At 42.1% G+C, this 16,939-nt stretch overlaps 1 protein-coding gene across 4 annotated transcripts in view; it reads right to left on the bottom strand.

Annotated features, from left to right (window-relative positions):
• The window catches only part of KIAA1210 (KIAA1210 ortholog), a 90,227-nt gene that overhangs the window by 54,974 nt on the left and 18,314 nt on the right, over nucleotides 1-16,939 (bottom strand). For 3 of the 4 annotated variants that reach the window (XM_077826969.1, XM_077826970.1, XM_077826972.1), the window contains exon 1: nucleotides 11,947-12,101. The exons of the other annotated variant lie outside the window; for it this stretch is intronic. In XM_077826969.1, the coding sequence (XP_077683095.1) occupies nucleotides 11,947-11,981 (35 nt within the window). In that variant the 5' untranslated portion in view covers nucleotides 11,982-12,101. Of the gene's footprint in view, nucleotides 1-11,946; nucleotides 12,102-16,939 lie in introns of those variants that run through there. 4 annotated transcript variants of the gene reach the window in all.

Below are 16,939 nucleotides of genomic sequence, written 5' to 3'. Positions count from 1 at the left end.
ACACATCCATATGATGTCAAACACTCAGGCCACGTAGTAGCGATAGGGAGTAAACTTCACTATAATGATGGCACATAGCCTGTCATGCCCTGCAAGTGGGTGGAAGTTAGCTTTAAGATCAAGCTAGTCAGATGGCCTAGTGACTGATCAGCCATGCTTTTAGTCTTATCCACTAACTCAAAACCAACCAGACTGAAACAAAATGAGGAATAGGGCTGCATAAAATGTCCTTTGTCTTTTTGGCTTGTAAGCCAAAAAAGACAAGCATGTACTTTCATCCTGGGAGATTTGTTTCCTACCAATGAAAGAAAGTCTATCTAGGTACTTATACGGCCCTTGTCACGAGAGAGAGCGTACACACTCTCTCTGTTACTCAGAGGATTGCCACCCCAGCAGACAGGCAGGCAAACTCCTTACATAGATTATAAAAGCAGAATGGACTATCAGAATCATCTCATCTGAGCTCCTCCATAATGCAAGCCATAGAAATGCATCCAGTAATTCCTGTATCGAACCCTTAAATTGCAGCTCAAGAAGAGCAATCTTTTAGAAAGTCATTTAAAGGTGCAGTACACAGAAAAGAGAATTGTAACATCTTCTCTGTATTTACACAGCTACACCCAATGCTGTTACTCCGGAGAGGAGTAGCCAATTAAGAATCCCGCTGGCAAAAGCCCAAAGCTGAAGGCAGCAATGGTGTTTGCTGAAACCCATAGTGACACCACTTCATGACACTAACTGGAAGGATGCAGTAGCCCACAAGGCATCCCTATTCATCTATCAAGCAGCCCAGGGGACTCCAGTGAGGGAAGGTAGGACCTGTGGGTGGAATGACAGCATCGCCTGTTCACAGATATCTTGAGTGTGATGCAAAGACTTCCCCACTTTCTGAATTTCACCTTGTTAACAAACATAAATCATAAACCTCAGACGTTTTTCCCCCCTGAGCTTGGCTGTTTCTAGGACTTTTTCCTCCAGGATACCCACCTCTGTGCTGTCCAAGAAACCGCATGAAAACCAACCAGGACACCCACCCACCATTCTCAATTTCTCTCTAGCTCAAAGGAAGATATTTTAACCCCTTTTGTAACTAACAGAAGCAACCTCGTCTGGTTGCCAAAGTGAATCAGCAAAATCACTCCACATCCCAATCAGGTTTCTAGCCACTGACATGTTGCTCCAGTTATATACAGTAGTTCAATGGTAAACAGAATTACACCAAGGGCAGCATGAGCCTTTTCCTTAGAGCTACATATTTCTCAAAACACATCCCACTTGAATCTGAGTGACTGTGTGACTCAAGAACTCCACAGTTGGACGAGAGTTATACATATGTTGTCTGGCAAACACATAGCCACATATTTCTCAGAATGAATAAGCATTAGTGAATTCTTTATGAATAAGAGTCAAAGAGCATGATTCACTTAATTAGCACCAGACTTCTGGAGTTACAAGGCCAAAAGAAACAGCCCCAACAAAAACTGTAAGTTGGAGCACCCTCTTTGTTCCTTAACCATTCATGCCAAAGCTAACTCATGGCTTGTCTACCCCCAAACATTATACTGCTTTAACTATACTGGCCCTCCATACTAGGGCTTGTATCAGTATAACTATTAGGTTAAAACAAAAAAACCTCCTAACTAGCATAAAAGTTCTGTGTAGATCATGCCTCTGTTTTCTAATCTAGATCATTCTGGAAAAGCTCAAGTGCTGGTGCTATCTTGATTGCAAATATAATAAATCAGCAATCACTGCTTAGAGTTTGTAAATAGCAAAGGCAAAATCAGATAAAACTGTAAGTGACTGTATTTTTGTGTGTTTGTACGCTGCTTAGCACAGTAAGGCCCTGGTCCATGACTAGGTGCTACCCCAATAACAATAATTAATGAAAATAAAATAAGATAAGAGCTGGGAAGAGCCAACAGGCCTGCAATTAATTTGTTTCTAATATTTTATTTAGTAAAACTCCTTGATTATTGTTTTACCAGCTTTGAAATGTGAACTGGAAGGGATTTGATTCAGGATTGAAAGGTTGTCCAATATCAGATAGAGGTTTGTGCATCTTCTGCTTAACTATTTTCTTACAATACTACTCTGAGCACCAACTTTCAGAATGACAGCTTCCCCCATATTATGCCAGGGGGACTGTTTTTCCTTTCCCCCCTGTGATAGATTCACTCTGGTATCAGAGACAGCTGGGTGGCATTTGGCTCTAAGTCCCACTACACCAATTCAATTAAGTCCTGCATTTGAAGTGCAATTCGGACCCAATAAACATTTTGCTGTAAGCAGCTGTAGCAAGGTTTCAACTTTGAAAGCCAAGTCTAGATCATCATATTGGAGATTTTAAACTCTTGGGGGCTCTATGTATGACAAGGAAATTACCGGCAAATCTCTCCAGATGGTTGGAAGGATACAAAGCCAGATACTTCAGGTTTGTCTACACTGCAACTGGAGCTCATGTGATTGCAGCTTGGGAAGGTGTACCCATGATAGCTTTAATCTAGCTTGCAGAGCTAAAAATCGCAGCGAAGATGTGGCGCAAGGGACCCTGGCACAGGCTGGACGAGTCCTGGATACGTACTCACATTGCTAATCCATGCCACAGTATCTTCACTGCTATTTTTAGCTGTGCTAGCTAGATTAAAGCTAGTATGGGTATACCTACTAAAGATGTAAGCACACCTCTGACTGTAGCGTAGACACACCCTTTAAGCAATACAAGTTTCCCTCAACAAAGACGCCACAATGAAAACTATGATTAAATATTTTCACTTCTCAGTCTTCTAAAATAAGATAAACACAGAATTCACATTTAAAATGCTAGAAAGAGTGCCACGGTACAGGGAATTATCTTCACATCTTTTGGGGTTGTGTCTACCTTAAAGGGTTCTGTTTGATTTTTAAAAAATGGGGAAAGAATTATTTCAGTTGTGTCGCCCCCAAATTCCCATTTGTATTACGTTAGGAAAATGTTCTTACTTGCTGAAATGGAACAACAACAAATACCCAGTTAGAAGGTTTGTGACAGCAGCCAATAAATATATCTGCAAAAACAAATACCATCCACAGAAATAAGGGGGAACAGAATAAAAATTAGGAGATATGGAGTGATTCATTACCTGCATTAGATTAACAACTGAACTTTCTATGGTAGGATGATCCAAATGGGATGAAATAACTAAAAGTAAATCAATGATCTAATTTTTTTTTAAAATGGTATGTCTGGTACCAACTGTAGCTAATCATATTGAATATGTCGAACAGCACTGGTCCCAGTATGGATCCTTGGGTGACACCGCTATTTACCTATCTCATTCTGAAAACTGACCACTTATTCCTTCCCTTTATTTCTTAACTTTTTACCCGTTACTGATCTAGGAAAGGACTTTCCCACTTATCCCATGCACTTTCGTTTAATACTTATATAAGACAACAACAAGGCCTGGTTCTGTAAACACTTATGTACCAGGCAAAGAGCTCATTACTGTGAGTAGTCCCAATGGTACAATGCCCACTCGTAATTGTTTGCACAGTCAAGCTCATGATTTGTATTGTCAACAATTCTGTTTCATCTCAGTAACAATGTTTCTTTTTAGTGGGGTGAGTATATGCAGCCTGAATTTCTTTATACAGTTCCCCTTCCTAAAAGGCTTCTAGCTAATCATTCTCATTTAGCAGAGTCTCATTGTAGCAGGCCTGAGCTTGGTGCCATAAGGAATCCCAGCCCTGGGCCAAATGTGACCATGTTCTGTAAATCCCGGGTTGGGTATTGGTTCATATCTCTGGCCTTTGAGTTTTCAGTACTACTAGACATATAGTTTATAATGCTAAATATGCTATAATTTAGTTACTTGAATAGTAACGTTCCCTGATGCTCAGAACAAACTGCCAATTTTCAAAGACAAATATAGTGCGTTAGAAGCAACTTGAAATACTTGGCTGAAAGTTCCACACGCCAGCTCAGAAAGTATTTCTATAATATACTACAATTAAGCGCACTTAACTGGTCCACATTTAATGTGGTCACTAAAGATTTCATGGTGCCTTCCAAGAGTACAAGAGTGTGGGTGTTAACCCTCGTGTCCTGGCCCAAAATCCAGTTTGGGCAAGTATATTCTGCCTTCCTCAATTCTCCTGCACTTTCAGTGGGCTACTGCATTACTCTAAGGGTCCAAAATTGTTGCGAAGGGGTGTTTGCATTATTACCTGGATGCTGCCTTTGCAGAAGACAGCAGAGAAGTGGATTAAGAGATTGCTCATAATGGTTTTTAAATGTACTTTGGATCCTTTGGAGGAAAGTATTATAAGATAATACAACTAGGATGAGAGCCCCGTGAAATTCTTTTTATTTTTTTTTTATTTTGGATGAATTTCATGTTATTTCATTTTATCTATCTTATCCATGGGATTTGTTGGGGGATCAGGTCCTGCCCCTGGCAGGAGCAGGGGGCTGCAAAGCAAGCCTGCTCTGCACTCACCTTGCAGTGGCAGGTCCTGTCCTGCAGGCTGGGCCAGGCTCTCTGCTCCCTGTGTTGCGACCTGGAGAATGCAGTTGCAGTGCTGCTCAGGTCTGGCCCAGCTGCCCCTCTATCCTGATGGCCAAATTTGCGTCAGGAGTGCTGCACCCTTGTACTTCAAGTTGCAATGCCCAGAGTGGGGAACTGGGCCCAGCCCTCTGGGACAGGAACAGCAGGAGCCACTGCTGCTGGGTGAAGTTTTTCATTTTATTTTGTGTTATTTCAGATTTGCAAAAACCATAAGGCTCTAACTATGACATTCGGTAAAATGTGTTTCCAATCCGTGCTAGGGGTTGTGGTGTGTTACTGCATCTCATTACCCATTCAAATGAACGTCAGAAAGACCATGCAAAGTTCATCGGCATATGTACTTTAATTCCAGTATAGAGTATTTTTGGGAACACGGATTGTGAAAGCCCCATTCTGTTCAGTCAGCTGGGCCTTTCGGAGGTTGTGCACAGCTGGGGTCTCCTCATTGAGACATATACAACCAGTCCTGAGGGCTTTTATGTTCAGTGTATGTGGAAATGTTGATGGGGGAGCACTACCTCAGTAAGGCACCCTAGTGGGAAGGGGGTAAAGTGTGTGTGTGGGGAGGTGTAGTAGTATATGGGAACTGCTAGTATATTGGAATCCACTTCCTGGACACTACAGTGTTCATAAGCGATGGTCACATAAACACCACCCTATGCCGGAAGCCTACTGACCGCTATGCCTACCTAAATGCCTCCAGCTTTCATCCAGACCGCACCACACGATGCATTGTTTACAGCCAAGCTCTACGATACAACCGCATTTGCTCCAACCCCTCAGACAGAGACAAACACCTACAAGATCTCTATCAAGCATTCTTACAGCCACAATACCCACCTGCGGAAGTGAAGAAACAGATTGATAGAGCCAGAAGAGTTCCCAGAAGTCACCTACTACAGGACAGGCCTAACAAAGAAAATAACAGAACGCCACTAGCCGTCACCTTCAGCCCGCAACTAAAACCTCTCCAACGCATCATCAAGGATCTACAACCTATCCTGAAGGACGACCCATCACTCTCACGGATCTTGGGAGACAGGCCAGTCCTTGCTTACAGACAGACGCCCAACCTGAAGCAAATACTCACCAGCAACCATACAGCACACAACAGAACCACTAACCCAGGAACCTATCCTTGCAACAAAGCCCGTTGCCAACTGTGTCCACATGTCTATTCAGGGGACATCATCATAGGGCCTAATCACATCAGCCACACTATCAGCGGCTTGTTCACCTGCACATCCACCAATGTGATATATGCCATCATGTGCCAGCAATGCCCCTCCGCCATATACATTGGTCAAACTGGACAGTCTCTATGTAAAAGAATAAATGGACACAAATCAGACATCAAGAATTATAACATTCAAGAACCAGTCGGAGAATACTTCAATCTCCTTGGTCACTCAATTACAAACCTAAAAGTGGCAATTCTTCAACAAAAAAAAAAAACTTCAAAAACAGACTCCAACGAGAGACTGCTGAATTGGAATTAATTTGCAAACCGGATACGATTAACTTAGGCTTGAATAGAGACTGGGAGTGGATGTGTCATTACACAAAGTAAAACTATTTCCCCATGTTTATTCCCCCCACCCCACCCCCAACTGTTCCTCAGACGTTCTTGTCAACTGGTGGAAATGGCCCACCTTGATTATCACTACAAAAGGTTTCCCCCCAACCCCCGCTCTCCTGCTGGTAATAGCTCACCTTACCTGATCACTCTTGTTACAGTGTGTATGGTAACACCCATTGTTTCATGTTCTCTATGTATATAAATCTCCCCACTGTATTTTCCCCTGCATGCATCCAACGAAGTGAGTTGTAGCTCATGAAAGCTTATGCTCAGATAAATTTGTTGGTCTCTCAGGTGCCACAAGTCCTCCTTTTCTTTTTGAGGAATTGGGTAGTATCCCTTTAAACAGTTTGAGCTTTCTTTGTTCCATGCTTAGAAATGTGCCAGACCAGCTGTGTGTGTGTGTATGTGTGTAAGTAAGTAAAACTAAGCCTTGCATGTTGTGTATAGCTAGTAAACAGTTATTTGGACCACACTGTGCCAATGTGGTTCCTTCATATTACATTTCCTGTGTAAAGAACACTCAGCCCACACCCTATATCCTCTCTTCATAGGGAACCCCTCCTCCCTCACATCTGCACGGAGTACAAACCCACCAGCCAGCCCAACCCACTTACCCATTTCCCATCCACATCAACTCCTGCTTTTGAGGAATTACTTCCTCAAAATGTTCCTCAGGAGTGGACTGTGGCATTCTGTTACTAGGAACTACTTTTTGTAGTAAGGAATACACTACATAAATAACTGCAAAAATGATTTTTAAAGTATATATTTAAAATAATGAATAAAATTAAAGAGCCAGAGTCTAACGATAGCAATAAGTCCATGCAGTTCTCAGCTACTGATGACGAGGCACTTCTTTGGTGCTTGAAAGCATGAGATTCTAACAGTACTCCTCAGGCATAAACCAATAGCATAATAATACACACTATGGGTGAAATCCTGGCCCCAGTGAAGTCAGTGGCTAAGCCACCATTAACTTCCATGGGGCAGGGATTTCATCCTTTGTTGGTGGAGTTCGTGATAATGGATCGCCAACAGACCCCGGTCATTGGTGGCGGGATTGAACCTGGGACCTTCAGAGCATAGTGCATGAGCCTCTACTGCATGAGCTAAATATGGCTGTTAGCTAAGTCTGTAGAGAAAACTCATGAATCTTTCTTTAAGTGGTCTCGGTGCCACTCAATGGGACAGAGCCCCACACCCAGGAGGTGCATGGTTTACACTAACAAGGAACTCAGGGCCATGCCAAATGAGTCCAGGCATAAAGTTTTCATGGATCCCAGTGAACCCAGGCTTCTGGATTTCACACAGGAATAATGGGAGCCAACTATTCTGGATGGTCTTTATTTTAAAAGATTTCTCTGTCCTGCGGTGTAAAAAGACCCTCACTGCTTACAATATATTATGGTGAATATTTGCAATAAATGGCTGTTGTCTCCCCTTCCCCGATTGTCAAGAATTTCCATTCCCTGACCTTGGGCCCCAGCCACGCTGCTTTCCAGCAAGGTGCCGGCTGTTGGGCTTAATTGCCAGCTGCAATCACACTTTCTTGAACCAGTTTCACAGTTTATTTCTGGTGGGAAGCTGCACATTTTTACCTTTTGAACTCTTCAGACTGCTGAACTCAGCAGAATGGGTGTTTTCCCTGCAAACTCTAATTCTTGCTGGCCAGCTCTGCAGGGAGAATGAAGCTACTTGAGTTACATCAAGACTTTTAAGAGTGAGACAGGCTTTGGCAGCAAGAGTATTCTTTACAAACTCTTTTGAGCCATAATGTATTAGCTGACCTAATACTTCATTGTTAGAACGGCTGCGAGCAATTGATTTTTTACCAAGTACGTCTCTTAGGTTACTAAAAATCTGCTTAGATTATATGGCATCCGGCCAGTCACAGTATCATGTGAGTGTGTAGTAAACCACCGTGACTCTGGGAGGGGTGCACACACTTCACTTTCTTTGCGAATATTAGTAATGCTGGGCATTGTTCAGCAGTAAATCACTATCCAGATAAAGCGAAATTACCCGACATTTCCTCCGGTTGCAGTTGAAAACTGCCATATCACATGGATATTCAGGAGAAAACTGGGCGAAATCCTAACCCTACTGAAGTCAAGTGTCAAAATTCCCATGATCTAAGGGCTGGTCCATATGATGCGTTACTGCTCAGCACACCAGGACGTGAATCTGCAGCGCACCAGCTCACGTGCAGCAATGTTCTGTATGGACACTGCTACAGGGCTGTGAGAGTGTTGACAGGGGACATGACTGCAGCGTGCTGTAGGTTTGCACCCTGGTTTGCTGCTCAGTAAGTGTAGACCCGGCCTCAGTTACAGGAGCCTCTTGGGGGTGTTCTATGGGCTACAGTGCTGCTCTGAATATCTGCAGTGCTGTGTACTGCAGCTCCGAGTCACACCTCTCCCCCTGCTCCTCCACACCATGTACTCCGGGACTTGCAAGGGGATCCTCAGGAGGAAGCAGCCTTATTGCTATCTACCACAGCACCTGCCCTAGGAGAATCCTTCCAGATACACATCCAGGCCTTTCAGGGCCTCTTTATGCTGCTCTGGCCCTTTTCCCCAACCTAAAGGGGTCAGAACAGGAGTGAGGATTCCACGTGGAGTTTGTAAGATCAGGAGCAGGACCCCAAATAGAATTGATACTTTAGATTTATCCATGGCTTAATTCCAGTGAAGTAAATGGAATTATGCCAGGAATGAATCTGGCCCATTGCCTTGCACAGTGCATGGATTGATTACTGAGCAGTATCTGTGTGAAGGTTTACATTTAGGGAGGCTGTTTGCCATGGCTCAGGAGTTACTTGCATGCTAACAAATATTAAAGTTCCACACATCTCATTTATTGGCTTGCTTTACTCAAAGCAAATTCCTCATCATGTACATTGTAAATGTACGTAAAGTAGAGCTCTGCAGTTTTGTCAAATTCCCAGGACTGACACATCATGGGAACTCAAAACGCTGGGAAAAAAGTTCCTAAGAGTCCCATCAAACAGGCACGGTGTGTCCTTGGGTTTGGCCTCAAAAACATAAGAGGCTTCTGACTCATTTTCAAGCTCATTACTGTGGACTTTACACTGGCTTTTCAGATATAGCACTCAGCAATAAAAGATTTTAACCTGCCATCTTCTTCCTCTCCCGCTGTCCAACCTAATTACAGTATTATATGCACTCAATAAGATGGTAACAAAGATAGTCTAACAGAACGCATTCAGGAATAGTCATGGCTCCAGGAGTCTTTATAATCAGGGCAACACATCAGCAATTCTAGTATGATTCAGTGGACAGGGCAATGCTCTTGGTCTCATGAGACCCCAGTTCGGTTCCCAGTTCTGCCAGTGCCCTACTCTGTGCTCTTAGCTTGTAAACTCTTCAGGGCAGGAACTGTCTGTGTCTATGTGTTTGTACAGCACCTCACGCTATAGGATTCCAAGGGGCTACAATGCTGAAAATAATGTGGGGAGAAGTGGTCTGCTCCAACGGAATTAAACAAGAATCATCTCAATATATCATTCCATCGCTAACGAGACTCCCAGATATCTCCAACTGTGTTTTTTTATGAATTGGTCTATGTCAGCATGATTCAAAAATCCTCTTATAGTGATAAGGAGACCTGGAGAAGATAAGATTTTGGTTCATCTGGTTCTAACTAGGCCACTCAGGCAACATAGCTTTCGAGTGGTTCTAGAAAGTTACCTTTAAATAGCCCTTATCCCAGCTGGAGGTAGTAGAATTCTGAATATATAATGGTCATTCTTCATCATAGATACTCTGACAGCATTTTACAAATCCCACTAGAAATACACACACACGTACGTGTTGGTGCATTCAGTCTAACTATTGGGGAAGGAGGTGCAGTAATTGTGCAAGTCACTGCATTGGGATAGATGTAAATAAGCACAGAACTGGAGGTAGAGCTGTAAAGACTAAGATAAACTATTCCACAATTGCTATTCCAGCATAACTCCCAGTGTAGACATTCTGTTCCAGGACAGACTTTTATTCTGAAGTAGAGTATCTGCCCGGGGGACACATGGGGAGCTATATATATTGTTCCTAACAGCAATAGCTATTCTGCTCAATTGCCCCATGTAGACAAGCCCTTAAGGTCAAATTCCTAACAATCCACATAAAAACTTAACCTTGTGCTCCAAACTGTATCACAATGGGATTTTTTAAATAATAGTTTTAACTGGCAATAGTCAAGATCAAAGTAGAATATGAACATCAAAAGTGAAGATTGCAAAGTGCTAATAATTGCACTAATCCACCCAGGAACTGATCACAAGACTAAGATGACAGTTTATGAAATGGAGTCAAAACATAAACCCAGAGCAGCACCCAAAATAAAGAAAGCCAGGATTTTTTAAGGAAACAAATGCAAACAGTCCATTATTCCACGTTACAAAGATAGAGATTCGATGAGATAGAGATTACAGACGTAATCAAAACCTATTTCACTGAACCCTCATCTGGCAATTTTTTATTTATTTATTTATTTACAAATGTTCTCCCAGATTACAGGATCCATTTTTGCCTCAGTCACACTGGATGCTGAATGATTCCTAAGAAAAGTGTTTGAGCAGAAATGAAACAAAAATCACTGGCTAGCCTAAGTATGGGGAGTGGTGTTTTGAGAACGGAAGTAAACAATTATATTTGCCTTGAAAAATCATTTTCTTGGGTTCCTAATTTAAGGCATGAGGTGGCTTTCTCACAAATGCAAGTGGAAACATCTACCTCCTCACCAAGTCTCCCTCTTGGCTTATTTTGTTAGCAATCGGCACATTCTCTCTCTTTGTGTGAGTATTACTTTCTCTTCTAAATATTTAAAACCTTTCTATAGATTCTGGCTGAGATATTCAGAGGTGCCTAAGGGAGTTAAAATCCAATGGAAACCCTAGCTGAAATACAATGGAGTTGGGTGCCCTTTGAATGTCTGAGTCTCCATCAAAGGAATCAATGCAACAGGCTCCTGGACTGAAGTATATAATCTGAGGAAGGGTGGGGGGAACAGAGGGTGAAATCCTGGCCTTATTGAACTCAATGGGAGTTTTCCCATTAGCAGGATTTCACTCACATATTTAACAACGCTGCATGACAGAAGGATCATGAGTTTATATCTTAAACTTCAAGATGTAACTTTGTTAGCCTTTTACTGCTATTTTCCTTCCAGTAAATCTTGTACTGTATTATAAGCAGAGAGCCCTCTACAGTCTGCTCACTTAAAATATCAGTCTCAAAACCACTGCATAGCTTTTACAAACAGAATATTTTGTTCTATTCCGTAGCAGGGAGAGTATCAATGGAAAACCAAGGTGTCTCCATAGTTGTCTCAAGCACAAATATAAGCAGACAGTGTTCAATTTTATTCTCCCTTCACAGACCATGACAGTATAGCAACCAAAATTATATATTTTAAATAAAATCAAAGGACAATTGGACAATGGAGAGCAAAAATGAAAAACACTTTCAGCCTTTATGTTCAAAAGCTGTGCACATGAATTTCTTAAGTAGCATCTAATGCTATGACTAGCTGAATTAATGCAGCTCTTTGAAACTAGTGTGCATTTTTCTGTGTTTCTTATTTTTATTCATGATTGTACAACCAATTTAGGTAATCTGGAAGAAAGATTTTTCTCTTCTTTCAATGTAATGGGACAAAAATCTTTTTAGGGATAGTAATTTTATTTGGTGCTATAGTTCTTAATCATTATATCAGAGACAGAATTTTAAAGTATCCACTAGAATCAACTAACTTTAGAAAAGGTAGAGGGGGAAAGGTTAGAACGTCACTTACTTTTTACTTTTCAGGCAATTGTAGAATCCAGCCATGGTCCTTCAAGTGAGAGATGTTTAATTCATACTCACATGTGGATGCCAGCACAAAGGTTCTGCAGCTTAGAATCCTGCTCCCCAAATGCCCACACACATACACAAGAAAGCCAGCATGCCGATGCAATTACTAGCCAGATAAAGTTCCTGATCTGAGGCCCACAGTCTCTGCTGAACTGGGTCCAAGGAGGGCAGTGCTTGTTCCATAAATGGTTATGAAATGTTAACTCCCCCTTTTCCTGTCTCTCTCCAACTTTTGGTAAGCACAGCATCCTAAGTGAAAAATACCATATGTTGTTTGACTCTGTCTCCCTACAGGGCTAATGAGGGACTCCATTGTAATTAGGATGTGAAGAAGCCCTGAGGAGATAACCGTGGTTTTTATCAGAAAAAGGCAGACAGAAAACAGTGTCAAGAGCTTGAAACAGCAATAAAAAAAAAAAAAATTAAAGGAAAGCCACTTTTCAGCAGTTAAGAAGTAGGGGACCCTTTCAGACACATTATCTATACTGCAAAAATAGGCATTATGCTGCCTCAGTGTAAAACATCTCTATTCCAACAAGCTGCTTTGGACACTACCATGATGATGATGATGAAATCCCATGCAACTACTGTAAACTCACCCCAAAAGTTTACTTTTGCATATTAACAGAATTTGCTTGGAGTTTAAAGTATCTAACCAACCCATTAGAAAAGGATTACCTGACAATGTCCTTTTAAGACAGTCGTATTTGTACTGGATCTCTCCATTACCACGCTACATTGAGCTAAAAAGAAAGGTACCATTTAATCTTACCACTAATATGGGGCTTTTGTGGGGTCACTAATCAAATGACACTACAAAGAGGTAACTAAAGTATTAATATTCCCATTTTCCCCAGTATTCAAACTGGGAAGCTGAGGTGCAGAGGTTAAGTAACTTGCCCAAACTCAGACACAGTAAGCATGTCAGTGACACAGCTGGACTATAGAACTCAGACTAAATCTCCCTGTCTCTAAAACATTCAAAAGTTTTTTTGATTACAAAAGTCACTGTTCAGATGCAAAATGCAGTAACAACTGTGGTCATGTTATCCAGAAAAATGTCTTGCTTTCGGTCCCATCTGCATTATATTAGAGATACCTATTTTGTTAGGTTCCAAGTTTCTATCTTTCTGCAAGGCTCACTGTAGGATTGCACAAAGCGGGCTACATGGATTCTTTTAGATCTGTCAGCAGCCTTAGGCACCACTGACCATGTGATTCAATTGTAGACCCTAGCAGGGTGAACTAAGCTGCTCTTGAGTGGCTCTATTCCAGTCTTTTGAGATCATAGAATATCAGGGCTGGAAGGGACCTCAGGAGGTCATCTAGTCCAACCCCCTGCTCAAAGCAGGACCAATCCCCAATTTTTGCCCCAGATCCCTAAATGGCCCCCTCAAGCATTGAGCTCACAACCCTGGGTTTAGCAGGCCAAGGCTCAAACCACTGAGCTATCCCTCCCCGATAACCCAGAGGGTAGTCGTGGACAATTGCTCCTCTGCTCTGGGGCCCGCAGGGATCCATACTGCTACCTCTTTTGCTCTACCCGGTGGCTAGAGTGGTTACATAGGCTGCAGCATGCACACAACGTTCAGCTCGATGTCTCCATCCTACCTGACCCAGCCAGAGCAATTAATTTAACTGTCCAGTGCTTGGATTAATTTGCGGTTTGGATGAGAGCTGGCTGGCTGTGATTCAGTCCTGGCAAGACTCAGATGTTGTTGGCTATGAGAAGCAAATGGAAGAGTGGACAGAAGGTATATCCCCACCCCTCATTAAAGGAGCATGTCCACCATTAGTAAGACAGGGCACAGCTGGAGCGTGCCGATGGGTCTTGGACTTGTCATGGAGTCCAGGTGGTGGTTGTGGCAACCAGCACTTTCCCCCCATATGTGCCTGGCAAAACAAGTGCGACCATCTCTTCCAATGTGGGCCTTGACTTGATTACGCATACCTTTGACACCTCACATATAGACTGGTGTAATGTGATCTATAGAGAAGTATACCTTGGGACCACTCAGAAGCTGCAGTTGGTACTGAATGCAGCAACCTGCTTAATAAGGGGAGTTGCATATTGGAAACATATTAGGCCAGTGCTACATGATCTGCACTGGCTCCCAATAAACTTCTAGCTGAAATTCAGAGGGTTGGTTTTTAGCTATAAAGCCCTAAACTGTTTGGGATCTTGATGCTTGAGAGACACCTCTCCCACAGCTTCCATACTGATGCAGTGATCAGCAGGGCTGTTCAAGTTGGAACTCCATCAGTGTAAATGACAGCCTTCTCTCCAATGGGTCCTCAGTTTTGGAACACGTTCCCTCCATCACTTCCCCACATTTGTTAACTTTTCAGGCACAAGTCAAAGCCTGTCTTTTTTTCCTCTTTTCTCCAGTGCTTCTGAGGAAGGGGGGAGGGAGGGGGAAGAGGGGGCTGAGGTAGAAATATTTATGAGCAGTCCTTTATTTATGTTGCGATGTTAATTTCTGGCATAGACACCCTGAGCAGAAGAAGGGCCTCAGAGAGTGTCCATGTTATAAATCTGAAGACATAAATAAATAAATTGCAACTTACCAAGTCCTAAAACATAGCCAAGGGTCATCCTCCCCCGTCACCACAGAGGGAGGACAAAGTTTAGTAATGACTGCCTTTTATTGCCAGAGAACTCAAACAACAAGCAGTTTCATCCATCAGGGATGATGCAGGTTCAAGCAGATAAATGCATACAGTTACCCTATTTCCAACATTAAATAGTATTTATATTTATATGCAAATTAGGTAGGTCTCTCAGAGTCTTGAAGAATTCCCTCCATTTACTAAGTTCGGGTTCACCCAGATGTTGATGTAAGAGCAGGTGCAAAGAGATCAAAGGGCAAGTATTGCCTAAGCATATCACCTCCTAAAATTCCCATGCTTGGGGAATCTCAGCAGCCAGCCACAGAACAGACTTGTTGGAGCCATTAAAGGAGAAACCCTGGATTTGTTAAAGACAGTGGGAGTTTTGCCATTGATTTCAGCAGAGCTAGGACTTCAATCTCAAAAGAGTGGACATAAAGGGTGATGTTGTGACAAGTCACCACAATAACAACCATGTTTGGGCTAACGTCCACCCTTAATTATACTTGCCCAATGCCACTTGAAGTTAACAGGAGTGTGGGAGTGTTTCTGAGGGCAGAACTGGGCCCTTTAACATGTACGACACTCTTCGCATGATGCATATTTGTATCAGTAGAGCAATGTCGCTGTCTCTTGCAATTTTATCACAAATCTCATGATAGTTGATGTTTTTCTTAAAGACCTAGCTCCTGGAGTCATGGGATTAGGAGATCATCTTTGTTTTGTATTTTTAATTTATTACAATAAATTAGTAGCCCTCATGGTTGCACAGAAAAGAATTAAAATATGACCAAAGGATCAAAAGCCAGAAAGCAAATAGAGAACGGCACATTTATTTTTTCCCTCACTCGTGATTTTGAAAGGCCTGAATTGTGGTGTTTGAATGCTTGGGGGTGGCAGTGCTGTAAGATAGGATTCCCTGAGGCATTTCCCTTGAGAATAGGGCCAGGCAAGAATAGATCTATGGTGCACCAGTCTCTCTAGAAGGGGAAACATTGAAGTGGAGAGAAGCAAAATTTATTGTGACACTCGGGGAAGGAAAAAAAAAAAAACACACCCTCAAATTTAAGAGAGCTGACAAATATAACCAGATTGGAAGTCCATTGGGATAGGGACCATGGGCCCAATATCCCACTCTGTTACACCAGTTGAATGATTGTGCAACTCCATTGAATGGATTTAGGAATCAAGCCCCATATCTTCATTCTCTGTAAAGCACCATGCACCAAGTAAAGGGTATATATGCACGTAACCCAGGACCGACTTGGTCACAGGGGCATTGTTTCCTGGCAGTCTCCATCTCTTCTCCAGGACAAAGTCACTGTATACAAACGTTAAATAATAGATGAACAAACATTACTATAGGAACTGAATCATAAAAATCATACACACACACTCCAATCCCACTGTGATAGCATGAAATCCATTTACGAGAACTGGGAAAGATGCTACCTGCAGCAGAATTGAGTATTATTCATAACAGAATTGAAAATCAAACCCAAGCTCAGCAGATAGACGCTTCCAGTCATTGGGAAGATGCTAAGAAGCAGAACATACACCCACCCACTACCACTTACATTTGTAACCTAATGAGTTTAATCATTGTACTGAATTAATGTATTTGTCAAGATGATTCCATGCTGAACTCCTAGTTCAAACAAACAAGAGTTGGCTAGAGACAGCGAGTCTCCACCCAACATAGAAAGCCAACAGAAAGAATGCTGAAATCAAAACTCCAGCTATTGAGTAGCAACCACCCAAAAAGGAATTCCCAGAGATTACTATGAAACTTTATGACTCGTTTACCCTATGAAGCCTTGGAAGTAGGATCTGGTCCTAAATCTGTCTGGCATTCATTTCTGGAGAAGCTGCCAACTGCAATATTTATAAGAAAAGAAGGAAACCCCATCAGAAATTTGAATTGCAGTTCAAAAAACATGACAGAATCCAGCAGCAGGGCCCAATTCTGCTCCCAGCGATCTCAATAGCAAAAATCCATTCATTTAGTAGGTACAGAATTGGGCCGATAATCCTCAATGCATCAGACTTTGTTAATATGAAGTAGATTCCCTCTCACCTTTCCTCCCAAGAGGTGAGCTTTTCCCCCAGGAAAATATGTGTTTCTATACTTTTGTTGTTGCCTTGAAGTTACTTATTTTAATACAAAAATCTGCATCTGCTGGTTTTTATTTAGGCAAATTATAGTCCAGTTTCCAAAAGGTGACATTTTATACACATATATGGATCAATGTCTGTAAAACCCTTTTCTTTTTAAAGAGTACTCACTACTTACTGCTATTATTCTTTATCATTTGTGCTGAGTA

This window comes from Eretmochelys imbricata, chromosome 9, assembly GCF_965152235.1.
Source record: "Eretmochelys imbricata isolate rEreImb1 chromosome 9, rEreImb1.hap1, whole genome shotgun sequence".
NCBI classification, from domain to species: domain Eukaryota; kingdom Metazoa; phylum Chordata; order Testudines; family Cheloniidae; genus Eretmochelys; species Eretmochelys imbricata.
Note: the sequence above shows the minus strand (reverse complement) of the source record. Positions and strands in the feature narration are given on the sequence as shown.